Source organism: Macaca mulatta, chromosome 7, assembly GCF_049350105.2.
Source record: "Macaca mulatta isolate MMU2019108-1 chromosome 7, T2T-MMU8v2.0, whole genome shotgun sequence".
Classification (NCBI taxonomy): domain Eukaryota; kingdom Metazoa; phylum Chordata; class Mammalia; order Primates; family Cercopithecidae; genus Macaca; species Macaca mulatta.
The window spans coordinates 80,498,187-80,524,449 of record NC_133412.1 but is presented as its reverse complement, the minus strand read 5'-3'; the positions used below and the strand labels follow the sequence as shown (position 1 = coordinate 80,524,449).

Below are 26,263 nucleotides of genomic sequence, written 5' to 3'. Positions count from 1 at the left end.
AGATCGCTGGAGCCTGGGAGGTGAGGCTGCAGTGAGCCGTGATTGTGCCACTGCACTCCAGCGTGGGCAACAGAGACCCTTTCTCAAAAAAAGAAAAGAAAATCATGAATTCATTCTGCATTATTGACACTTCTGCTCTGCTCTGATTTCACATATAAGAGTGAACAGATTGCACTTGAGGCCTCGTGGGTACTTGCTGTAATAATGGGTGTAACCCAAAATAGTAAAGAGGAGGAATGCACTTCCTATATCTTGCAGTCTGTTTCACTGTAGTGGTTGGTCTGTCTGTGTGTGTTTACCTGGGAGGTAGGATATGGGGCCAGTGGGCTGGTTGAAGACAGCTGTCTGCTGAAACCTTGATGTGCTTCGGGGCCAGGAGAAAGCGTGAGAGGACTGACGGGAGGCTGCCGACGCCGAGATGGGCCACTCAGGTTTGTGGTGGAAAGAGATGGGTTGCTAAGGGAAAATAGACGGAGTGAAGGGTGAAGAGCAGATGCATTGGGAACAGATGTCTGCGGGTGGTTATTTAGGGAAGAGGAAAGCACAGTCTTATTGAGCGTGGCTTGGATGGAGGGGTTACTCCGAGAACTCTGGAGACCTGGAAGACAACAAATTCACAAGTTACTTATAATTTCAGACCAAATCTTTTGTTTTCCAAAAATGAAAGAAAACTGTCTACTGTCACATGTGACAATGATTCTGTAGGTAAAGGAGCTCCTGGACAGCTCTCCTACAGGGACAGCATCCGATGCACCAATGGCAAGGAAAAGATGCCCCTGCACTAACAGAGACGGGGCCACCAAGATGAGAACAATGTTTTCCCATGAGGGGGGAGATCGTCTCAACAACTCCTAGGTGCACAAAACTAGGTAAACCGGGGGGTAGTAGAGGCAAATGTTCCAGGTGCTTGGCCCAGACCCAGGGAAAGGACCCTAGGTCTGTACAACAAACTCTGTTTAGAGCCCCTGAAGGTCTCTGTCCCAAGCACACTGCCTGCATCCCCTGCTACCTTTGGAGAGCATCCTTTCACGGCGAGTCCTGGTCCTTGAGGAGCTGTCTCGGTGGTCTTTAAGTACCCTCAGCACACTAGGGAGTCATAGGAGGGGACACTTCCCTGTATCTCCCACCCCAGGGTCCCTCTTTGATTTTCTGTTTCCCAGGAAATTGTTCATCACAGTCTATTCCAACTCAAAAAGGAAGTTTTTGCTGATGCTTTATTTGGGGGACGGGGTGAATTTTATCATGAGTAAGGAAGTTTGGGAGAGAGATTTTTGCAGCGTAGGCTGCTAGGGCACGAGCTCTGTGAAGCTGGGGATCCTGTCCTATGCCCTGCTGGTTCCTCAGCACCTGGCACAGGGCCTGGCATGGAGCAGCTTTGCTCAGTGAATCAGTTATTCGGCTGCTGCTGCTTTGTGTATCTCAACTGGCAATACCTATGTTTTAACCTTCAGCCCATCTTGTACCAGCAGTTGGGGTGAGCAGAACTATGTGTTGTTTTGTGCTGACAAAAAATTTAAGTGTTTGATAAGTTATGGAAAGGAAGAAATGACAAAAATCCAGCATTTTGAGCTGGCAAAATTATTATTATTATCATTATTATAATTATTGTTATTATTTTTTGAGACGGAGTCTCGCTCTGTCTCCCAGGCTGGAGTGCAGTGGCGCGATCTTGGCTCACTGCAAGCTCTGTCTCCCGGGTTCACGCCATTCTCCTGCCCCAGCCTCCCCAGTAGCTGGGACTACAGGCGCCCGCCACCACGCCTGGCTAATTTTTTTGTATCTTTTAGTAGAGACGGGGTTTCACCATGTTGGCCAGGATGGTCTCGATCTCCTGACCTCGTGATCCACCCGCCTCGGCCTCCCAAAATGGTGGGATTACAGGCTAGGCCCGGCTAGGCCGGGCGCAGTGGCTCACACCTGTAATCCCAGCATTTTGGGAGGCCGAGGCGGGTGGATCACGAGGTCAGGAGATCGAGACCATCCTGGCTAACACGGTGAAACCCCGTCTCTACTAAAAATACAAAAAATTAACCGGGCGTGGCTGCATGCGCCTGTAGACCCAGCTACTAGGGAGGCTGAGGCAGGAGAATCACTTGAATCTGGGAGGCAGAGGTTGCAGTGAGCCAAGATCACGCCACTGCACTGTAGCCTAGGAGACAGAGCAAGACTCCATTTCAAAAAAAAAAAATTATCGTATTTTTAGAATTCATGTAGATGACTTCACTTGCTATATTTTTAAAGGTAGGAACATATCTATGACAAAGCGCTATATAAATCCACCACTCATCAGTCCACAAAGAGGTCAGTGGTCCAGCTGGCTCAGATAATAATTAGAGCTACAGCTGTGAACTTAGCTTTTAAAAATTCATGCAGAAAGAAAGCTCAAGCATCTCTTAAACGTCTTTGAAATCTGTGTGTACCAAGCATTTTAAGGAGTTCACAGAAAATACAGAAACTGTCATGCCTGTAATCCCAGCACTTTGGGAGGCCGAGGCGGGCGGATCACGAGGTCAGGAGATCAAGACCATCCTGGCTAACACAGTGAAACCCCGTCTCTACTAAAAAAAAAATACAAAAAAAATTAGCCAGGCGTGGTGGCAGGCACCTGTAGTCCCAGCTACTGGGGAGGCTGAGGCAGGAGAATGGCGTGAACCCAGGAGGCGAAGCTTGCCATGTGCCGAGATCGCACCACTGCACTCCAGCCTGGGTGACAGAGCAAGACTCCATCTCAAAAAGAAAAAATAATAATAATTAAAAAATACAGAAACCTGACATTGGTTCTGACATGTTCTGGAAATAATGCTTTTTTGAGAAGACAACCAGTGACTAAACATAAGATCTTCAGCTAAAAGCAAAGTGTCAAAGGCTGCATTAGAAAACGCCAGCTTCCCTGAGGCCCAGCGGAGCTATGTGCTGATGCTGCTTCACTTCTGGGACCTCAGATATCTTCCTACATCGAGGATTCACCCAGAACATGAATTGCCCACACTCTGAATCTGGACATAAAGGTTTTGAGAGTTTCTCCTATGAAGCAAATGTGTAAATATCAAAACCAAGACTCAGTCGATGAAAAACTTGCTACTATTAAGGATACTAAAATGACCCAAAAAAGCCAAAAAACAAAAATAAAGGTGTTCTCTGAAATCAATTCTTCAAACCTAAGATTGTGTTGCACCATGGCAGCATCACTGCAATCATTAGAGAAACTTCCAGGTGACCCACCTGAAGGGGACCACTCTCATTTGGGTGGTGAATTCTGATTTGCATGGATGAATCTCAGAGTGAAGGGCAGCAAACACTCCTTTCACCTGGAGACCATCACTGAGCATCCCTTCCAAACGAAATGCTCCACAACACAATTCTGGGTAGGAGTGTTACGGCCAGGGGCTGCACTGCACCACTGGGAGTAAGAAGATTATCACCTGCCCTAGAAATTGACAAGAGTATGTTGGTGGTGGCTCACGCCTGTAGGCCAAGGCAGGTGGATCACTTGAGGTCAGGAGTTCGAGACCCCATCTCTACTAAAAATACAAAAAATTAACTGGGCATGGCGGCATGCGCCTGTAGTCCCAGCTACTAGGGAGGCTGAGGCAGGAGAATTGCTTGAATCTGGGAGGCGGAGGTTACAGTGAGCCAAGATCACGCCACTGCACTCTAGCCTGGGAGACAGAGCGAGACTACGTCTCAAAAAAAAAAAAAAAAAAAATCGTATTTTTAGAATTCATGTAGATGACTTCACTTGCTATATTTTTAAAGGTAGGAACATATCTACGATAAAGCGCTACATAAATCTACCACTCACCAGTCCACAAAGAGGTCAGTGGTCCAGCTGGCTCAGATAATAATTAGAGCTACAGCTGTGAACTTAGCTTTTACAAATTCATGCAGAAAGAAAGCTCAAGCATCTCTTAAACATCTTTGAAATCTGTGTGTACCAAGCATTTTAAGGAGTTCACAGAAAATACAGAAACTGTCATGCCTGTAATCCCAGCACTTTGGGAGGCCGAGGTGGGTGGAGGTGAGCCTGGTCAACATGGTGAAACCCTGTCTCTACTAACAATACAAAAACAATTAGCTGGGCATCGTGGCACATGCCTGTAATCCCAGCTACTCTGGAGGCTGAGGCAGGAGAATTGCTTGAACCTGGGAAGCGGAGGTTGCAGCGAGCTGAGATCGTGTCATTGCACTCTAGCCTGGGTGACAGAGTGAGACCCAGGCTTCAAACAAATGTAGTCATAATTTCAATATGGACAAGCAAACCCATAGAGTAACACCCAAGTCTCATTCTGGGTAGTATCTTTATATAGCTAATGCTGCATCTTTAACTGGAACTGTGAGTGATTTCCACTTAATACACAGATATTAAGTAGAAATATTTTCATCATATCCGCTGTAAATTTTCTAAAATGCAAAATATTGCCTTTAGAAATCTAATGGAAAATGGGAGGAATCCAGAGAGATGGCCTCTAAATTATAAACTGTCATATGTTGATGAGAGCCACTAACACTGTTCAGCCAACACAGAGTGGATGCTTATTTCTTGGCTCCCATGTCTTATTCCCCAAGTCCCTGGATAGAGGAGCGAGTGAGGATGATAGGGAATGAGGTTCAGCAGAGCTGCCTCAAACTCACGAACCCAGGAGAAACAGAAACGTCCAAGAAAAATGTCCGCAGGGTCAGGAGATACAACAAGGTACATTATCGTCTCTGAGATGCAGTCATTCTCATTCAGTGATTCACTGAACACGCCACATGGGTGGGGACCACCTATGATGAAGCCACCAGGTCACTGCTAAGCAGGAGATACTCACCAGAGGAGCTTCTTATACCCAGGTGGGTCACAGCAGCTGGGATGTTGTTCACACTATTCCCCACACTCATACTCCCGAAGAGGTGGTCGGTGGTGTTCAGGGAGGCTGGCAGGGGCGTGGAGTAGTGGAGGTTGGTTAGATCTGGCAATGACCCTCCAGTATTCAGGGTCCCCAAAAAGGGTGAAAGGCCTAGGTTTTGACCATTATGTGGAAAAGCACTGAAAAAAGAAAGATTAAGAATGACTTTCTACAATGTATTTGGCTGTTGGGAAACCAAACACGGCCAAAACCTTTTCCTTGTCAAATAAGAGCATCGGCTACGAAAGACGGAGGTCCTGGTGTGGCTTCTCGCATTCTGAGAACACGGGTGCTCAGCTTAACCTCTCCGAAACACACTTCCTCACCGACTACCAGTGCCCACATTACAGGAATACTAGATTAGGGTCTAGAATAGTCAAGACCAGATTAGATTATGATGCAGAAGTATTCTGAAAATTATAAACCACTCTACAAAATGTGAGGCACTGCTCTCTTTATGTAGTTCTTTTTGCTAGATTTCTAAGTTATCTTTGCTACCAGAAAAAGTATCTCTGAGTAACTAGCTACCTTCCAATATACCTTCCAAGATATATTTTTTAAATTACAGTCTTCATAAACTATAAAGTGACAAAGAAATGTTGCCACTCATTCATCACAATCTGTGGGCTGGGCACTGTGTGCCAGGCAGCGGGCCGCGTGCTGGTGGCACCATGATGAACAAGCAGGCGAGTATGTCCGGGGTCAGGCCTGCTCCTGAAATGTACAGGCCTGGAGCAAGAGTATAAAAGGAGGCCTGCATACCATGTGTTTCGATTTTTAAAACTTATAAATCAAATGAACAAACCCTTACATGAACTTTGTTCTGTGTCTATCCTGACAAATTATACCTCATAATAGCCTGCAAGGCCAGATTTACATGTAGAAATCTCAGACTTCTTGGAGTTCTGTGCCAGAAATGCACAGGGAGAGGCAGCCTGGCCCTCAGTCCACGCCCCCTTCTCTTCCCCCAGTCCTGTTCCGCACTGCAGTGCAGGCACACGGCTATCCCAGCCTATGCGGCCAAGCTCTGTCCACACCTCGCTGACTTTCTAGCCACCCCCTAGGCCTAGCGGGTGTACAATGGTGGTATGTTCCCTTTGGGAATGAAGCGCTCTCAAGTGCGGGGCCCAGGGAGGGGCCTGCTAGCCAGGTCTGAAAGGACTTTGTTCTTGCAGTTCACAGATGGGCAGGAGAGACAGCCTGGGAAAGCAAGTAACTGCAACGTGGCAGGAATCGCGCTGTGCTGGGTTTGAGAAGAGATGCGTGTAACCAGTGGGTACAAGTGGCACCGGGAACACAAAAGCAGGAGTTGTCCATGTCAGGATGGGCTGTAGAGGGGACGGGTTTGCCATGGCCCTGACACAGTGTGTGCATGGAACTGCGAGTAGCTGGGCATGGCCAGGTGTCAAGTGTCAGGGCAGAGTGTGGGGAGGGAGGGCAGCAGATGGGGAGGGAGAGGCAGGAGGGAGAAGATGTGCTGTTCTCAGGAGTCTGGATCAGGGACTGTGGAAAGAGAGATGCCAGGGTAAGTTGGAGAATGGCATTTCAGAAATGTCACTGTGGTTCCAGTGTGGAGGATGGCCTCAGGGAGCAGAAAGAAAGGCAGGGAGAACCAATTAGAAGGACCACCTGCAGTGGTCCAGGGGTGACCTAGGAAAAGAGCAGTGAGGGTGAAGCGGAGGAGAATGCGGGAGAAGGTGCCACCAGCCAGGAGCAGAGGGAAATTATGAATCCCACTGAGGACACTTCATTCCCTCCTGCACGCATCAGCAGAGCACCTCCCAGGGGCCAGTCACTGGCATCTGGGCTTCAAGAGACTGAGCCATAAGGAACATAACTGGCAACATAATACAATTCAGTAGTGCAGTGATAGCGCCTGGAGGGAGGCCATATGGAGGGAAGCCCAGCCGACCTGAGGAGGCTTCCTTGGAGGACATCTGAGCTGAGTTTAAAGGCTAAAGAATTCAGGTGATCTAGTCAGGAAAACGATTTCAGGCAAGTTCACAGCATGGGCAAAAGCAGGGAGGTGTGAGACCACACGGTGTGCCCTCAGAGCTGTGAGGATTCAGACCACGGGAGGGTTGAGTTTAGGAGGGCTGGTTAGTGGTGGAGATGGAACTGGAAAAGCAGGCAGAGAGCACCCGAGGCTGGGATTGATGAGAGGATGACACGATGCCAGTGGAAGGCTGGAAGCGGGGTGGGCAGTGTCGGGGAGAGAGGTATCAGCTTTTCTTAGGACAGCATAGCTAACAGACTTGGGGAAGGGGTCCTGAGGTGCAAGGAGCAGACCTGGAGGTGGACAGGCACACTGTGACACTGCTGAACGGTCCAGCAGGAGGAAACGAGCACAGGGACAGAGAGGCAGGTGGACTCTACAGGGAAGTAGAACTCAAGAACAACTCTGGGGCCTTTGGCCTGGGGACTGGTGGAGCCCCCCCACTGAGACAGGGGACACTGAAGATGTGAGCAGATTGGGAATGAGGGCAGGGGTATGGATGAGATCATGAATTCTGTTTTGGCTTTGAGTTTTTGCTGACTAGGAAGACATGCAGGGATGCAGCAGGGGTATTTCTCATTTATGTACAGGAGGCAACTGACATTCTCAAGGTTCCATTGAACAGCAGATGTGGAAGCCAGGGCATGGTGGGTCGAGGAGGGGTAAGCAGTAAGGAACACTTGAGAGTACATATGCTTTCAAAAAGCATGACTGAGAATTCTGGAAATGAGGGAAAGTTAATTAGCAGAGAAAAGCCTCCGCAAATCCAGTAGAAGGAGGACCAGGGAGTGGTAAAGTGGCCAGCCTGATTAAGAGGGACCCCTGTGTCCCTAGGACTAGAGGAGGGTGGTGTCAGGGGAATCAGTGGCAGAAGAGAGATGAGCACGCACTCCTGCCAGCCTCGCCTCACTTTTCTTGGTAAAAGTATGACTGGGCAAACTGTGGAGTCTTGGAAAGAAATGAGGCAGCAGGAGAGGTGTCCAACCAGATGGTGAGGAAGAAGGATCGTTTTGGTTGTAGAAAAACTGAATATAAATTTTGTCTTTTTATTTTGTGTTTTTTTGAGACAGAGTCTTGCTGTGTCGCCTAGGCTAGAGTGCAGTGGTGCGATCTTGGCTCACTGCAACCTCTGCCTCCCAGGTTCAAACAATTCTCCTGCCTCAACCTCCAGAGTAGCTGGGATTACAGGCGTGCACTACCATACCCAGCAAATTTTTGTATTTTTAGTAGAGACAGGGTTTTGCCATGTTGGCCAGGTTGGTCTCGAACTCCTGACCTCAAGTGATCGGCCTGCCTCAGTCTCCCAAAGTGCTGGGATTACAGGCATGAGCCACCGCGTCCGGCCTGAATTTTGTCTCTTAGATGGCTGGAAGTATGGAACTGTTTATAGGGTTAAAGGTCAAGGACTAGAAAAATAAAATTGAGACCTCAGAGCCCTCAACGTGAGAGCAGATGGGCTTTCTGACTGAGAAGAAAGATCCAAGGGTGATCAGGTGGGAGTGAAGGCAGAGAGAGCAGGGGTGCGGCAGGGAGAAGCATCCAACGGCACAGAGCAAGGATGGAAAAAATGTGACCACTGTGAACCAGGTCATTAGTAATGTTCACACAGTTCCTCTGCAGCTGGGAGAAATACAGGTGGGTTCCTTTCCAAATATAGTTACTACCTAACGGAGTCACCACTGACCTAAGGAAAGTAACGCGCCCCCGGGGTTCAAGACCCTCTAACGACTCCCATCTTCTCTGCGCAGATCCAAGCAATACAAGCCTCCTTGAGCTCCAGGCCCACTCCTGCCTTGGGGTCTTTGCATTTACTGTTCTTGCTGCCTGCAGCCCTCTCCGCGTCGCCTCACACTATCAGAAAGGTTTCCTCAATGACCGCCGGTGGCTGCCTGTCCACCTGCCACGGTTGTCTCCTTCAGTGCATTTATCCACACCCGACTTTCGCCATGCTTTGCTTATTTGTTTCTGCCCATCTTGCTCTACTAGATTATTAGCTCCTCAAAAGCAGGAACTTGATCTGTTTTCTTCATCGTTTTACCCAGTGCCAAGAATTAGAGGGTCAATAAATATCTGCATGACTAGGAGTCACTGAATGGAATCTGTAACATAAGAGCAAGAAAGCAACTTTCTCTACCTAAAAAACACCTGCTTTAAAACTCTCCGAGTTGGCCAGGCATGGTGGCTCACCTGTAATCCCAGTGCTTTGGGAGGCCAAGGTAAGTGATCCTTTGAGAGGATCACTTGAGGCCAGGAGTTCAAGACCGACCTGGCCAACATAGCAAGACCCTATCTGTAAAAACAAAACAGGCTAGGCGTGGTGGCTCATGCCTGTAATCCTAGCACTTTGGGAGGCTGAGGTGGGTGGATCACCTGAGGTCACGAGTTCAAGACCAGCCTGGCCAATATGATGAAACCCTGTCTCTACTATAAATAAAAAAATTAGCTGGGTATGGTGGTGCACGTCTGTAATTACAGTTACTTGGGAGGCTGAGGTAGGAGAATCACTTGAACCTGAGAGGCGGAGGTTGCAGTGAGCCAAGAGCGTGCCACTGCACTCCAGCCTGAGTGACAGAGCAATACTCCATCTCAAATAAATAAATACAAACAAACAAAATTAAAAAAACAAAAATACAACCTCTTGAGGGCTAAAGTACTACAGCCCAATTCTATAATGTAGGCTTTCAGAGCCTGAAGGTTATCTGATGGTTAAGCCAAAATTGATTCTTGAGGAAAATATATATATATATTTTTTTCAAATTTCCATTTTACCAGGAAGCCCCTGAACCGGACTAGGTTGAGGGAGACTCCCTTGAGGAAAATCTTGCCCCTTCCATGGGAGTGTCCTGCGCCCCTCGGCAGCCCATCTTTTGTTGGGCATGTGTCCTGGCAGGCTTTCCCACTTTCTGAAGCGAACATCAACCTGTGGCGCAGCTCAGCAGATTACCTGAGTTTATGTTTAACCTGCCAAAAAGAATGTCTGAGCTCCAGGTACTCAGTAGGGAGTGCGTTGAATGCGCTGCTGTGAAATACTCACAGGAAGCTCTGTTGGGGGAAATCATATTCAATGATTGCTTGAAGTGGATTTAGTTCACCCACTGACCCACTGGTGATTGTATGTACTAAGTCAAATCATGCAAGAATCCCATTTCCAAACCACATTATTTTGGCCCTGCAGCCTTGCTGGTTCTGAAATGGCTTCGGTTCCAAGTGGTGGGACTGCTCTCACGGACGCTATGATAAACATCCCCAGGAAGCCTTCTTGGGGCTGTCTCAGGACACAGCCCATCGAGTTCCAAGGGGTCCTCTCTGTGCAACTCCCCAGCAGCTGTCTGTACCATCCCACGGAGCACACCAGCCGGCCCTCCCAAGGCAGTTTCTGTTAAGGCAAGGGCCTCATTATCTCTTTCATCTCCTCGTTCTCTTTTAGACTTAACTTCCTCATGAACTTCCTTTTTCATTTGCTTGTACTATATATATTTTTGTAAGTTGTCTCAAACCTTTTAGGGAGTGAAGTTGCATACTATTAAATCCACTAACAAATTGCTTCATAGAAACTTTTTTGTATTGCATATGGAAAATATATTCATCTTCCATTTATGTTTTTAAATTGTGGTAAAATATACCATAAAATTTACCATTTTAACCATTTCTATGTGTACAGTTCAGTGACATTAAGTACACTCAAAGAAACTCTCTTAATTAACTTCTGTGCCACCCAGCTGCCAGGTGAACTGCTGCTTCCCTTTTCCTCTGGCCAAGATGCCACCGATGCCCACAGCCTGCCACAGCTCGGGGCTGGTAGGCTCCTCTCGATTCCCGCACATTTCTGCTTCTGACGCTGCTTCTACCCGGAGAGTTGTGTATTTACCAAGAGTCAGTTGTGTGATTCTCAAACATACTTATGTCAGTTTTTTTGTTATTATAGTTATGTAATTTAATTACTTTAAACAGATGAAATATGAGTATCAAAAGAGAGTGGCTGTTTTTATGAAAATGCAGTTGACTTTCAATTTATACATAGCAAGTTACGTTTCTGAGAGTTCTGTAACAAAGCAGTGGGACTTGCCTTTTGGGAAAAACCTTCAAGATAGTCCCTGAAACACGAACAGAAAGAATATTACTTACTTGCCACCTCCAACATCACAGGATCGAGGGCGTCCTGACAGGGATTGAATCTGAGAAGAGACAACGAAAGCTGGGTTTACTTACTGTAAAGCCAAATTCAAGTTTTTGAAAAGTGTCTTCGTAAGGATCTTGAGGCTCTATTGGGCGCAAGTGAGAGTTCGCGTGTCAGCAGCGTCCTCACAGAGCAGCCTTTTAGGTTTTGGCAAGACTTTTTTAAACTCAAACTTCCAGGCCTAAGGGAGGCATAATATTAATATATTTTCTTAATTTGATGCCTTATCAATTTACCTTCTGGATTAATATTAAAAAACCAATGTTTTACACATAGAGCTTTTTATGGAGTTTTGCTTGTTGTCTAGGCTGGAGTGCAGTGGTGTGATCTTAGCTAACTGCAACCTCTGCTTCCTGGGTCCAAGCGATTCTCCTGCCTCAGCCTTCCGAGTAGCTGGGACTACAGGCATCATATTTGCATTCAAGATACAAAGGAGAAAGGGGCTAGTGGCAGCTGGATATGTTCCTCTTATCTGAAAACCAAAAGTTTCCTGGAAGAAGCTTTCCAATGGGCTTTCCCCTAAGTCTCAATAACTATGCTGGTCACACCGCCTACCCTGTCTGTGAGGTGAGGCTGAGAAGTGGTGTCTGCCTTTATGGTCTGCAACAGATTATAGGGAGTATTTGCCATATCAAGAAGTTGATTATTTTCCATTTCAAAAGTACAGGCCATATTAGTTATTTAACCCAGTCTGTGATTCCAGTCTTTCCTTTTTTTTTTTTGAGACAGAGTGTCACTCTGTTGCCCAGGGTGGAATGCAGTGGCGCGATCAACTTCTGCTTCCAGGGTTCAAACAATTCTCATGCCTCAGCCTCCCAAGTAGCTCAGATTATAGGCACCTACCACCGCGCCTGGCTGATTTTTGTATTTTTAGTAGAGATGGGGTTTCACCATGTTGGCCAGGCTGGTCTCAAACTCCTGACCTCAGTTGATCCACCCCTCTCAGCTTGGATTACAGGTGTGAGCCACTGCACCCATCCTTTATGATTCTTTTTTTTTTTTTTTGAGATAGAGTCTCACTCTTGTTGCCCAAGTTGGAGTGCAATGGTGTGATCTGGGCTCACCACAACCCCCGCCTCCCAAGTTCAAGCGATTCTCCTTCCTCAGCCTCTGGAGTAGCTAGGATTACAGGCATGCACCACGACAGCAGCTAATTTGTTTTATTTATTTTTAGTAGAGATGGGGTTTCTCCGTGTTGGTCAGGCTGGTCTCAAACTCCCAACCTCAGTTGATCCACCCGTCTCAGCCTCCCAAAGTGCTGGGATTACAGGCGTCAGCCACTGCGACTGGCCGACGTAGAGCTTTTAAATAAACATTTCTTTTCCAATTGGCTTGAGATGAAATGAAATACATAAAAGAACAAAACAGGGTGAAAAAAGAAATGAATGTCAGAAGAAAATAAAATATTTCAACTAGAATATAAGCTCCAGATGGACAGGAATGAGTACTACAAATCCACAAGAACCAAGGGAGATGAACATCTCTTTCCAGAGACCAGTCCCTGGTACTCAGGGAGGAGGGCATACCACTGCCCTCTTTGGTGGAGAAGATGTAGTTGTCCCTGATAAAAGCCTCCACAACCACGTGTGCCTCTCACAGGAAAAGACATAGTGTGGTTGCTTCTCCTGTGTTTAAATATGTGAATTTTAAGTCATATCTCTTTTTTACTTCCCAAATGATTAAACATCAAATACATCTTGCTTTTACAAAAAACCTTTTAAGACAACTGTAATGCTAATGGTGACTCTGGTAGACTTGGCAGAAGAAAATGGAACTGGGCCAAAGGGATCCTAAATAGGTGGGGATAGTTAAGTACACAGGCAATACAAGCAATTGCAATAGAGTATCCTTAAGGGCTGGAACAGATTAACTGTTTTCTTTCAAAGTCAACACAGCTTCCCTCTGGGAAGAAAGGCCAAGGTAAGAACCATGGGACCTCCCTTTCTTCCACAGTGGGTTAGGTGTACAGAGAGCCGAGGTGGAGGTCAGCTAGCACCATTTTAGATACAAATGCTCAAAGGCACATGGAAATCATAGTAAAACAGATGACTTGTCAACTGACTTGGAGGACTCAGGTCAAATGCCCTTGATTTAAAAAGGGCTACCTGGTATACCAGTAATTCTGGACAGAAGCTGGAGACTGGTATAAAGTGCTGGCTAAAAAACAGAAAAATCTGCCTATGACTTACAACGAGGTTTCAGACCTTTTCGCAAAACAAATAAGATACGGGGGACTTAGCAGGTTTTTTTTTTTTTTTTTTTTTTTTTTAATAAGTCAATTCATATGAAAATTAGGAAGCCAAGAGATCAATGTACTAATTCATTGACACCAGTGTGATAATTTTTACTTGAAATGTCATTCCCTTGTATATTCTTATCTCTGTCCTCAGACAAATCTTCTCCTTTTCCCCTAGTTCCCCTTGTTTTCACCTCTGCAAGATTTTTCGATGACTTCAAAGTATAAACATTCAGTGACAACAAACATAGCTGAGTACTGTTCACCCACCTCCTTGGTCTCCCACAGTTGTTTTGGCACTGGCTTCGGAACATTTAACAGATTCTCTTCTTTCAATGGGCCAGGGAAAGATGCTACTAAAAGAAAAAAAAAAAAAGCAGCAGAGTCATTGCATGAGAAGGCAGGAATCCGGGCCGGGCATGGTAGCTCACGCCTATAATCCTGGCACTTTATGGTGCCAAGGCAGGAGGATCGCTTGAGCCCAGGAATTTGAGACAAGCCTGGGGAACATAGTGAGACCCTGTCTCTACAAAAAATTTAAAAATTAGCTGGGTGTGGCGGCTCACACCTGTAGTCCCAGCTACTCAGGAGGCTGAGGTGGGAGGTCTGCTTGAGCCTGAGAGGCTGAGGCTGCACTAAACCATGACTGTGCCACTGCACTCCAGGCTGGGCAACAGAACAAGACCCTGTCTCAAAAAAACACAAACAACAACAAAAAAAGAAAGCATCCATCCTACCTACCTTTGGCTGAACAAATTATCTTTGTAAAAACTGATTTAACAAACAAAATGTTTGACTTATTTAACACACAAAAACGACTTATTCATGGACTGTCTACTAGGGAAGGCACTTTGGGCACTACCGTGGGAACTGCAGAAATGAGTAAGACATGGATTCAACCTTTCACGAATTTGTAATCTAGTCAGTGGATAAGGGCAACTCATAAATAACCATCACTGAAGGAAGAAATGAGTGGAAGCCCGAGAGAGCTGAGGGTACGATGCTCCTGAGAGGTGAACTGCAGACAGGGAAGAGGCCAGGAGGGTTTTGGAGATGGGCACTGGGGGGAGCCCTTTAGAGACACAGGAGAAGGGAATTCCAAGAGAGGGGAAGGTAAGAGTAGAGTAACTCTTTTCAACTGGAGTGTAGGCTGAGTCAAGGGGATGGTAGGAAGTAAAATGTAGACGATTGAGGCCAGGGCAGGAAGGGCTCTGCAGGCTTGGCAAAGGAGAGAACGGAAGAAGAGGGAGGAGGAGAGAGCCTGCAACAAAGATGAAATGGCGAAAGTATGGAGAAGAGGAGTATTAGCTGGAAGACATGGTGGCAGTGAAGCTCCTTGGTTGTGGGATGGAAGTGGGAGACAAAGAGGAACCAACAACCCAGAGGATCTGAGGCTGGGCAGCTGCTGGACCGCTGTTGGCTCTTTAATGCTATGAAACAACCTGTATAAAGGGACCCTTCCAGGGCTTTCCGCTTTAACTCTCTCAGTCGTGCCAGGTAAAACAAGAATGCTGGGTCACAGAACAAGTAAATACTTTTTGTTCTCAGAAAGAGACCAGAAAATAAGGACCAGCCTTCAGGAGTTAAGTGATCTGATGTCAGGAAGGGGATTCCAAGTGAGGGACATCGGTGACTACTCAGAACCAGGAATGCTGTTGACTTCCAGTGGCCACAGAAGCGCCAGTGTGACTGTCATGACTATCCTGTCTCAGCCCCACAAAAGATGGCCGAGTACCCAAGAATAATGGACCCCAGAAAGAAGTCACACGAAACAGGGCCCAAACTTTCCTAGTAAATATTGAGAAAAGAGTTTGAAACAAAAACTCTAAAATAAGTTTATCTTGTATTTAATAAAACTGAGGATATAAATGCAATTGTGACTTCTAAAATGACTTAAGTATGGGTAGGAGTCTAACTTATTCGACAGCATGGTAAGGGGAGGATACAATGCCCTTCAGGCAACCTGCCCAATACCACCAGGACAGCAGTCATTTCTGCTACACCAGGCCAGGCTTGGTCAATATCCCCAGATGTCTCTCTTAATCCCGATATTCACATCACTCTCTTTTGAAGAGCATATTTTGTCAACACCCTTGTTGATTTTCTTCAAATGTTATCTGACTTAATCATTAATATAAACTGCTTCAGAAATGTAAGTTCCATGAGGGCAGAGCCTTGGTTTTCTTCTCTACTGGTGGGTGCTTAAAACAGTGTCTGGTAAATGCTGACGCTATAGGTGGCTCTCAGCAAACTAGGAAACAAGGAAAATGGGCTTTGAGGGCCTTCATAAACCAATACAATGAGAGGTCAAGAATAAAATTTGCCCAGAAAGGCTGGGTGTGGTAGCTCATGCCTGCAATCTCAGCACTTTGGGAAGCGGAAGTGGGCAGATCATCTGAGGTCAGGAGTTCGAGACCAGCCTGGCCAACGCGGTGAAACTCCTTCTCTACTAAAAACACACACAAAAAATGAGCCGGGCGTGGTGGCGGGCATCTGTAGTCCCAGCTACTCGGGAGGCTGAGGCAAGAGAATCGCTTGAACCCAGGAGGCGGAGGTTGCAGTGAGCCGAGGTAACGCCACTGCACTCCAGCCTGGTGACAGAGCGAGACTCCGTCTCCAAAAAAAAAAAAAAAAAAATTGCCCTGAAAGGTACTGTCAGATGCTGGGAAAAGTTTGAAGGACTGAGTGAGGTGGCATCACACAGCTCAAGGCTACTTCTCCAAAGAGGTTGGTTGTAAGAACACGGTTGGGGCAGACTCCAGTGCCTTAATGGGGACTGTTTACTTAGAGTTCATTGCTTTTAGTCCCTTTTCATATCCAAGATTTGTCAGGAATTCTTCGAAGCATTGAAGGAATGCAATCAACCTTGAAGCCATTTACTAATTTCTGTTCTAATGGATTAGATGTTTATTGATGTTTTAACTTTTTGTGATTTTATTCATGGCCTAAAAGAGCTTGCCCAGAAAAGGAGCATGCAGGATGATGACAGACAGCTGTGCCTCTTGCAAGATGCTCCTCATTTATCAGGCCCCCCATGAGTCTCACCTCTGTGACATATAAACCTAATTTAGTTGTTTATTTTTAGATTGTAAAAATTAAGGCCGGGCGCGGTGGCTCAAGCCTGTAATCCCAGTACTTTGGGAGGCCGAGGCGGGTGGATCACGAAGTCAGGAGATCGAGACCATCCTGGCTAACATGGTGAAACCCCGTCTCTACTAAAAATACAAAAAAAAACTAGCCGGGCGTGGTGGCGGGCACCTGTAGTCCCAGCTACTCGGAGGCTGAGGCAGGAGAATGGCGTAAACCCGGGAGGCGGAGCTTGCAGTGAGCCGAGATCGCGCCACTGCACTCCAGCCTGGGTGACACAGCGAGACTCCGTCTCAAAAAAAAAAAAAAAAAAAAAAAAAAAAAAATTTAATTCCAGATTATAAAGATTTAGAGAAAAGAAAACAATGCCTGGTACTAAGTGAATAAATGAACTGTGTCGGACCCTCATTTGTCAATGGCTTTGAGTGTCATTTCCATAGATCTCCAACACTATTTTATTTGGCTTTACGAAACTCAGCATCTTGTGTAAGGTTTGCATTTTCATTTCACAACCAATATGCATTTTCCTGGCATTGTTTATTTATATCTGTCAACGAAGACTTTCTAAATGGGCAGAGACTACTGGAATAACTAATTGTTTAAGTGATCAACTCATTCTTTTTTTTGAGACAGAGTCTCACTTGGTCGCCAGGATGGAGTACAGTGGCGCGATCTCGACTCACTGCAAGCTCCACCTCCCAGGTTCAAGCGATTCTCCTGCCTCAGTCTCATGGGTATCTGGGACCACAGGCACGTGCCACCACGCCTGGCTAATTTTTGTATTTTTAGTAGACACAGGGTTTCACCATGTTGGCCAGGCTGGTCTCAAACTCCTGACCTCAAGTGATCCACCTGCCTCAGCCTCCCAAACTGCTAGGATTACAGGCATGAGCCACCGTGCCAGACCAATTCATTCATATTTTCATGTGATTACAACTTTTGCTTCCTTGCTCAACCTTATGACTGTGGGGACCTAGATAAAAAGGAACCTTTGTAATGCAACCACACATTTCCTTTCTCCTGGCCTTGAACATGGCTAGCCTTAATTTTCTAAAGGCTCTCTGAAAAGTAAGCCAATCAGCAGTTGTCAGCATCTGGGGAGTCCTGAAAACATGAATATTTATTAGTAAAGCTATTGAAAGGTTATATCCACTACTCAGCATCCCACTCCGATATAGGTAGGTAAAGTAAGTTCATACCTTCCCCATGTCCATTATTCTCACCATCACAGAAACCTATTGGGAAAGGAAAAAGAAAAAAAGAAAACGCTTTTATGTGGTACTTTCATTTTCATGAATTTATGAATTAGTAACTTTATAATTTGAAATAGAATTTTGAAAATTCTAAGGCACTTTTGATACACTGATTTTCATTTAAGGTGCTTTATCATTTATACTAAAAATAGGCATAGCTAATTTGAAACTAAATTTGTTTCCTTTTTTTTTTCCTTTAAAATTGTGTCTTAAATTTTCTTACTGTCTCCGTCCTGAAAGAACAATTTTTACAAAACCTGAGAATCTCTATTCAAACCACAAAGTAAAGAAGTACAGATGGAAATTCTCTTCCAAATGCTTTATCATGGGGGTAAGAGCAGGTAACTCAAAAAGCCTGCATCACTGTTTGATACTTACCATGGGTGTCTACAGGAACAAATCCGAAGTTCCATGCTGTATGCTATTATATATATTTCTCACGCAGTGAAGTTATTTTAAGAATAAAATTTATCTGGAGTCTAAGTTAATTTAAAGGGTACATGAGATAGCTATTCACAAAGTTTTAAAACTTTGACTTGGAATAAGCTCTGGCTGAATGAAGTATTTTTAATCCATAAATTATACTGCAGATGACAAAATATAGTATTTCCTATTGCTATAAGCTAAAACTAAAGAACTGTGCCAAGAATGTAATATCTTAGCATTCCCCTAAGAGCAATCAAATATACCAAATAAGTTTTCAGTATAGAATCAGGATATATTATTAAGTTTTAAGTATAGCTTACTTACATTTTAGATAAGTTTTTGGCTAAGGTTAACCTACAGGTTAACCTGATTAGTCTATACAATTTAAATGAAATGTCTAATAATCATTCACTCAACCCATATTTAATAAGTTTCTACATTAAGTGCTAGGTGGGGCTGGGTGATACAGTGTAGGTGAGAAGACAGATCATGGTAACACAGTAGCACATTCTGTAACACAGGTAGAAGATACAAAATTTTAACAGAGCCCAGGGGCGGGGGCAACACGAAGAGTCCCCAGGAGTACAAAGAGGCCGATGAATTAAGCAGACACACAAACACAGAATTTCTTTCAGGCCCACAGAACCAGAATGTAAGTAAGTGATTGAAAACTTTATTTTAGAGCACATAAAGAGCCTGCTAAAATGCAGATTGGGCCAACCCTCAAAGATTTTGATTCAGAAGGTGTGAGAATCAGCCAAGGAATCTACATTTTAAAATTTTTTTTATTTTTCCTGAGACAGAGTCTCACTTTGTCACCCAGGCTGGAGTGCAGTGGCATGATCTTGGCTCACTGCAACCTCCACCTCCAGGGTTCAAGCAATTCTCCTGCCTCGGCCTCCCCAGTAGCTGGGATTACAGGCACGCACCAGCAGGCCCGGCTAATTTTTGTATTTTTTGGTAGAGATGGGGTTTCACCGTGATAGCCAGGCTGGTCTCAACCTCCTGACCTCAGGTAATCTGCCAGCGTCAGCCTCCCAAAGTGCTGGGATTACAAGTGTAAGCTACCGCGCCTGGCCTACATTTTTAATCATCGTCTCAGGAGACTATTGCAGAAGGTCCTTGGCCCATTCTTTTTTTTTTTTTTCTGAGATAGAGTCTAGCTCTGTGGCCCAGGCTTGAGTGCAGTGGCACGATCTCGGCTCACTGCAAGCTCCACCTCCCGGGTTCACGCCATTCTCCTGCCTCAGCCTCCTGAGTAGCTGGGACTATAGGCTCCCACCACCACGCCCATCTAATTTTTTGTATTTTTTTTTTAGTAGAGATGGGGTTTCACAGTGTTGGTCAGGATGGTCTCGATCTCCTGTCCTCTTGATCCACCCGCCTCGGCCTCCCAAAGTGCTAGGATTACAGGTGTGAGCCACCGTGCCCAGCCCTTTGGCCCATTCTTACTTAATCAGCCATTTAACCCATCTAAAGACAGGCAGTGGGAACAGGCGAACACTGAGATGTGGAGAGAGAAAAGCTGTGGCTCTACAACCAGCACCGTCAAAAGGACAGGAGCTTCGGATTCCTATTCTGGCTTTCCTGAGACCCTCATATCAAGAAAGGGCAGGGAACTTCATTCTGATCACTAAAAAGTAACTATCCTGTTAAAAATTTAAAACTAGTTTTTACATAGCAATCTGGTATGGCGTGTTGAAGCATCTCTTCATCATCAAGACACCAATCACTCGAGGTTTAATTACTAAGGCTGACCAGTCCCTGAAACAGGAGGACTCAACTGAGGGTTACTATGTGAAACTGCCTGAGTGGCTGGCAGACACCCCATGTGACAGCCCCATTAGTGCATGCTCTCGTCAGACTGGAACAGAAGGAAGGCTTCATGGAGGAGGTGGTACCTGAGGCATCATTCATTGAAGGATAATGATGAAGAAGAGGATAACCAACAACCAACCTGACGGCTCACTTACTATGTGCCAGGCACTTTATACAGGTGATCTCATGTGATCCCCACAGCAACTCTGTGAGGTAGGCGCTATTATCATCCCCAAGATCACACTGCTAGTAAGTTCTGGGACTAGAACTCTGGCCTGTGTGTCTTCAGAACATTCATGTCCCTAACCAATTTGCTGTAGTACCTGGAAGATTTAGACAACTGGAAGCGAAGCTGAAGGGGATGCTCAGTGCGAGGAGAAGGAGGAGGCGGCAGCGGCGGTGGCAGCAGCGGAGGAGGATGAGTGGGGGGTGGTTGGGGAAGGAAAATAAGGAGAAGGAAGATGGAAGAATGTGGCTGCAGCACATGGTGGGAGGACTGGGAGATGGGCTGGACTGGAGGAGGCTGCTGGTCATTTGGCAGGATGTGGGGGACGGAAGGTTTCGGTTAGAGAAGTGACATAATCAGAGCTAAGCTTCAGAGACTGCTCTTGCAGCAGAGTAGGAGGTGGATTGAAAGGAGAAAGCCTTATTAAGGCTTGGAGGCTGAGGAGAAAACCAATGCAATAGTCCAAGGCAAACAGGAACCAAGTAGGATGCTGGCAGTGAGGACAGAAAACCAGAGGCAGATTTGAGACATGCTGCGGGAATAAAATGAACAGGACTCGGCTACTGAATGGGCGTGGGGGCATGGGAATGGGAGTAATTAGATGCAACTCTCAGGGTTTGGGCTGCAGTGACCTTCAGAAGGGTGGTGGTGGCAATGACTGATACTCTGGCACCAAGCTAACATATCATCAAAATATCCAAGCCTGGATTTTTACTACTAAATTAAAAACCCATAAGATGGCACTACAAATAAAGGGTTAAAAAGAAAAAGGAATGAGTTGTGACTGGCTATCTGGAAACAGAACACTCATTTTATCAGTCCCACAGGGATGGGACAGCGATGACCAAGGCTGCATCTGTGTTCCAGGAAACCTCACAGCCTCAGAGTCAGCAAGGGCTGGTCTCTTCTAACTAAGGGAACCGAGACCATGTTCCTTCTGTGTGCTCCCATGCCTGGCAAATCTAAAATAATTCCTCACACAACCCTGATTTGCTAAGTAGAAGGGAAGGCAAGGGGAAGACCCCTTAACCAGTGTCCTAAAGGAGGCCTCTGGTGTTTCAGCCTCCCCGCTCTGGGCCCTCCTGTCCCCGGGTGAAACTCTTTTTGCCCCTCTTCAGATCTGGGATGCTTGTACCTGCCACTGTACCCCTGTCCAATCCAATTAAGCAATTAACAGGCTTACATCTTTCAAGGTTATTTGCATTGTAAACCTTCTCCTTAACTCTGCAGGTCAAAGTTTATTGGTAGGTGAAAGGTCACTGAGTCCGAGGCATGCCAAGCCCCCTCCACCCTAAGGAGTTGAGTACTGTGGTCCCCAAAGATGGCAATATTCAGCATCCAAAGCCCTGGATGCAGAGAAGACAACTATTACACACTCTTCTCCCCTTAGCTCTAGACTGCTCCCTAAAAGGAAGAGGACCACCCCAACCCCTCCTCCACAAGCCCGATGATAGGAGGGGTGTTAGGGGACAGTTCTAGGCTATGGGACAGGGCATGTGTCCCAGAGAGTCCTGTGCTTCCCTATCTGCATGTATGTGTGCAATGGTCATTAAGCTGTACATGCTGCCAGGGAAATGGCCAACATTCCCTCTTTATAGATTCTGAATAATTAAACAAAAAGAGATAAATTATAAAAATCTTGTTTGGCTCCATAAAAATTTATTTCTGTCGGCCGGGCGCGGTGGCTCAAGCCTGTAATCCCAGCACTTTGGGAGGCCGAGACGGGCGGATCACGAGGTCAGGAGTTCGAGACCATCCTGGCTAACACGGTGAAACCCCGTCTCTACTAAAAAATACAAAAAACTAGCCGGGCGAGGTGGCGGGCGCCTGTAGTCCCGGCTACTCGGGAGGCTGAGGCCGGAGAATGGCGTAAAAACCCAGGAGGCAGAGCTTGCAGTGAGCTGAGATCCGGCCACTGCACTCCAGCCTGGGCGACACAGCGAGACTCCGTCTCAAAAAAAAAAAAAAAAAAAAAATTTATTTCTGTCATTTATACCAACTGCTTATCATTTATGCCTAATTGTCATGCAACTCAATAGCCATTATGAAAATTACTCAACATGTATCAGGCTTTGTTTTCTTGTGACACAAATCTCCACTCATGAATGTATCATAGCTTACTGCTCATGTAGTTAAGCTATGAGCAGATGCTCTCATCATCGGCTCACAGCAACAGCAACAACAACAATAACAAAAAAGTGTGGCTACATCACTCTGCTCAGGAGAGATTCCCAGGGAAAGAACAGTTATTATTGCTTCTAACATAGAACCCAGTTCTGGGCTTCAATTATATTTTCCCATCACTTTTAAAATCTTTATTTGGTTGGTCCTATAAGAAATACCTTTTTGCAAAGCTAGTTGGTATTTTTAAAATCCAAAAGGAAAGAAAATGAAAAACTTTAATGAAATACAGGAGGAAAATACATGAAACTATTTAAAATAGCTCCCACCAACAAATATAATTCTCCAGAAATAATTTCCATCCTTGGAGACTTGAATAATATTTTAAACACTGGCTTTCCCATGTAAACACATCCATATTAGGATGTGTTTCTGAGTTCTGCTATACTTGCAAGGCAACTGCAGGAGCAGGCACACAGTTCAGACATCTGAGCTGGAGGCCAGCCCACCCTCCATGGTTTTCAAACATTGTAGCCCAACAATTTCTAACTGCTGATTTGAAAAGGAGAGACCATCACGATTCTCAAGTCAACGCAGGAACCCTGCTCCAGGATTTCTTTCTTTCTTCCTGTTTTTCTCATTGCTCCGTCTACCTGGACCAATGTTTACATTCCTTTGCTTTTCTTATTCCATCCTCACTTACCCTTTCTGACACTTCTCATCTCTTCTTTCAGAGGCTATATCGCTCAGCATGAATACTTCAATCCAGGTAATTGCTTTCTTTAGTTACTTTCTTTTTCTTGGCATGCAAGCATCAAAAAATCCTCACTTGAATTACCTGTGATTCCCTTGTTTCTCCAGGCCTTTGGCCCTTTCTAGAGTAGTGTAAACTTTGCAGAGGACAATGTAAATGAAAGGAATGGCAGAGGCAGAAATGCAGGGGCTCCAGGGTAAAAATCTGTCTGTCTAGCTGGCTCCGAGTCCATGGAGATTAGGATCCTGCTGTGCTCACAGGCGCCCCCACTGATTACAGCTTCTGCTTTTTTTAGGCTTTGTTTACATACTCCCATCTCTACCTATCCTGAAACTAAACTAATCCCTCTTCCCACACACCCTGCTCCTCTAAGCAGTGAGCAGTGGACCCATATCCAGTTCCAACATCAATTTCAACATCACTGCCAACTTTCATATTCCCATGTATGGAAGCATGGGTAGATGTCCCTAACCAATTCTGAAAGCTCTCATAGTTTACAAGCAAACAATCATTTTAGCAAATGTAGTCTTCTCCAAATTGCACCAATAGAACAAATATATCAACAATTATTATTCAATCCTGTCGCTGCTATATACAAAGAAATAAGATCATGAATGTTCTCCTAGAAGGAACACAGGCCATTTAGGCTTTAAACTCTCCAAAAAGCAAAGAAAACCAGAAAAGCTGGTTTCTTGGCTAAAGATGTATTTATTCCTGTTTCAAGAACAAATACAGGGCCCTGAAAATTTCTGGGCAAGAGTCAGTTTGCATATGGAATGGATAATTCAAGACCATTGTTCTTTCTAGATTATAAACCCCAGAAAGGTAGACTTGAAATGTGTCTGAATGACCAGCCTCACTTCATGTACAGGTCAGGTACCAGCATCGAGAGGGTATTTTGGCAAATGCTGTGCACATGTGAGCCAGTGTGTGATTCTTCACACTTCTCCATCAGTACGGGCTCCTCTGTGCTGGGCATTGTGCTAGGGGCTGGAGAGAACAAGACCATTAAGATGCTGCCTTCAAGAAATCTACACTGAGCAGAGAAAGAGATGCATGTTCACATAAAAAAGCAGCCAAGTATTACAGGTGCTAAGAGAGCAGTCTGGGATGTTAGAAGGACACGGTAACTCTGAGCTGAGAGGGAGGAAGGTCAGGACGGCTCCACAGACATGAGTACACACACGAGCTGAGGTTGGCCAGGAAGGCCAGGAGTGAGTGAAAGAGGAAGAGACAGAACAGGAAGACACACCAGTAGAACCCAAAGTGGTTTGCATGGCTACCTTGGGTGTGCAGCGGGGGAGCAGAGAGAAAAGGGAGAGAGGCAGACAGGGGCCAGGCCTTGGGGCTCATGTCATTCCAAAGAAGATCTGGGCTCTTTCTCCTGAAGGTGAGGGGTGGCATTGAGGATTTTAAGCGGGAGAGCAAGATGATCAGGTTTGGGTTCACTCTGGAAGCAGAGCTGTGAGATAGCATGAGTGGGCCTCTTCCTCACTCCGGGTTACTCCTGGCCTCTCTCCACCCCCTTACTCACACTGGGGGCAACTGAGCAGGTGATGCACAGTTCCAGTCTGGTCTCCTCTTCCCCTTCTCAAGGGCATGCCTTCCCTCAGGCAGCAGGCCTCTGCTCCACCCTTCCCTCCCCTAGGCTTGCCTGACCCCTCCTCCCAGGGGACCACACTGGCCAGTGCTGCCGGGCACTCAAGGGGAGTCAGCCTCAGGCTGGGGTTCAGTCTCAACAGGCCCACTGACCTACAGAGACATTCACTTCCTCCAACCTGGTCTTATTAGTAATAAAGGTGATATCTAGCTCTGTCTGTCACTTCTGGTTTTATTTCTCAGTTTGTTCAGATCCTGGGTGGGGAAAGAGGACTCTTGGGGAACCTAACATAAAACTGGATTGAAGGGATGTGAGACTGGAAATCAGGAGACCAGTTAGGAAGTTATTGGAAGATGACGGGTGCCCAGAAGAGGGCCAAGAGACGCCAACAGGGAGAGCGTGCTGTGGAGGGAGCAGGGCAGAGGCAGGGGATGCCGGGAGCTCCATCCATCCTGACTGCATCATGGACACACACGCTTCCCTGCCATGAGCCACCTCTCTAAGACCACTGAACCGGGAAGTGCAAACACCACTTCAGCTTCTCTTTCCCTCGGGCCCTAGGACAGAATGAGCAAGCACAGCTGCTGTCAGCAGTGGCCTGTGTGTCTTACCCATGTATGGGGCAGGCCAGGCCGACTGGCCCCCTCCTCCATAGGGGTCCTGGGGCTTGGTGCTCAGAGCACTCGTGTGAAGAGCAGAATCAGAATTGGTCCTAAGGAGGGGGAGGAGAGAGTCTGGCTGAAAATCCATTTTACTTAGTGAAAATGCAATAGTCTTTGTTGAATATTACCAACAGGAAAGAAGGCAAGAATAACTGATTTGTAATCATCCATCAGATAAGGAGTTAGGACCTACCTGAAGTTCTTTATATCAATAACAGCCTCTGAGGATCACCCACACTCTAGAATATTTTAATTTAGACTCATTCCGCCTCATATACTGAAGCTGACAGCATGGCGATCAAGTTCGACAAGGCGGGCCTCGGATGCACGGCTTCCGTCTAACAGCCCCTATTCTTCCCAGCTCAGAAGCCGACTGTGGCCAGTTTAGCCTGTGGCTGTACTAGGTTTTCTCCACCTGAGAGCAGCTGTTCCTAAGTAAAGGGTCACTTAGAGCAGGGGTTTGCAAAACCCCTGGGAAGCAGGTGAGGTCAAGCCTACTCTCAAAATGACAGTAAAGTGTCCTCTGTTTTTCACTCTTGCCTCTCCCAAGCACGGCGGGCTTCCCCAGCAGCCATGTGAGGTGTGATGCCCCCACCGCTAAGCACGGGAGCAGACAACCCAGCTGCCTTGGAGCGATTTGTAAAAGGTGAACATTGCCACTATTTTCAAAACTTTTTTTGTGTTTCTTTTCAAAAAGATATAATTTACGTTAATGTATAATGGGCTATTAATTTATTTTTTAATTCACTAGTATCTTTAAAAAAATCTCTCAATTTAATTTCTAATATCAATAGATATTCTCACATAAACAAATACTCTTTGAGGGTTTATTTTATTTTATTTTATTTATTTTATTGTATTGTTATTTTTTTTGAGACAGTCCCGCTTTGTTGCCCAGGCTGGAGTGCAATGGCGCGATCTCAGCTCACTGCAACCTCCACCTCCCGCGTCCAAGAAATTCTTCTCCCTCAGCCTCCCGAGTAGCTGGGATTATAGCCATGCATCACCATGCCCAGCT

At 45.9% G+C, this 26,263-nt stretch overlaps 1 protein-coding gene and 2 long non-coding RNA genes across 7 annotated transcripts in view; 1 reads left to right on the top strand and 2 right to left on the bottom strand.

Moving 5' to 3' along the window:
* Window positions 1-26,263, bottom strand: part of CRTC3 (CREB regulated transcription coactivator 3) — a 117,456-nt gene that overhangs the window by 13,083 nt on the left and 78,110 nt on the right. For 3 of the 5 annotated variants that reach the window (XM_077940350.1, XM_001097976.5, XM_015143026.3), the window contains exons 6-11: window positions 25,195-25,295; window positions 17,585-17,620; window positions 13,569-13,654; window positions 11,011-11,060; window positions 4,812-5,029; window positions 300-598 (exon numbers count right to left, since the gene is read on the bottom strand). In XM_077940350.1, coding sequence (XP_077796476.1) covers window positions 300-598; window positions 4,812-5,029; window positions 11,011-11,060; window positions 13,569-13,654; window positions 17,585-17,620; window positions 25,195-25,295 — 790 coding nt within the window. The remainder of the gene's footprint in view (window positions 1-299; window positions 599-4,811; window positions 5,030-11,010; window positions 11,061-13,568; window positions 13,655-17,584; window positions 17,621-25,194; window positions 25,296-26,263) is intronic. The other 2 variants (XM_015143025.3, XM_077940349.1) reach the window with 1 other exon arrangement.
* Window positions 16,049-16,712, bottom strand: LOC144330114 (uncharacterized). Its single transcript, XR_013395992.1, has 2 exons — window positions 16,557-16,712; window positions 16,049-16,419 (listed from the first exon to the last, which is right to left on the bottom strand). It is a non-coding gene; the product is annotated as an uncharacterized LOC144330114 (long non-coding RNA).
* LOC144330118 (uncharacterized) lies at window positions 20,710-22,045 on the top strand. Its single transcript, XR_013395996.1, has 2 exons — window positions 20,710-21,789; window positions 21,925-22,045. It is a non-coding gene; the product is annotated as an uncharacterized LOC144330118 (long non-coding RNA).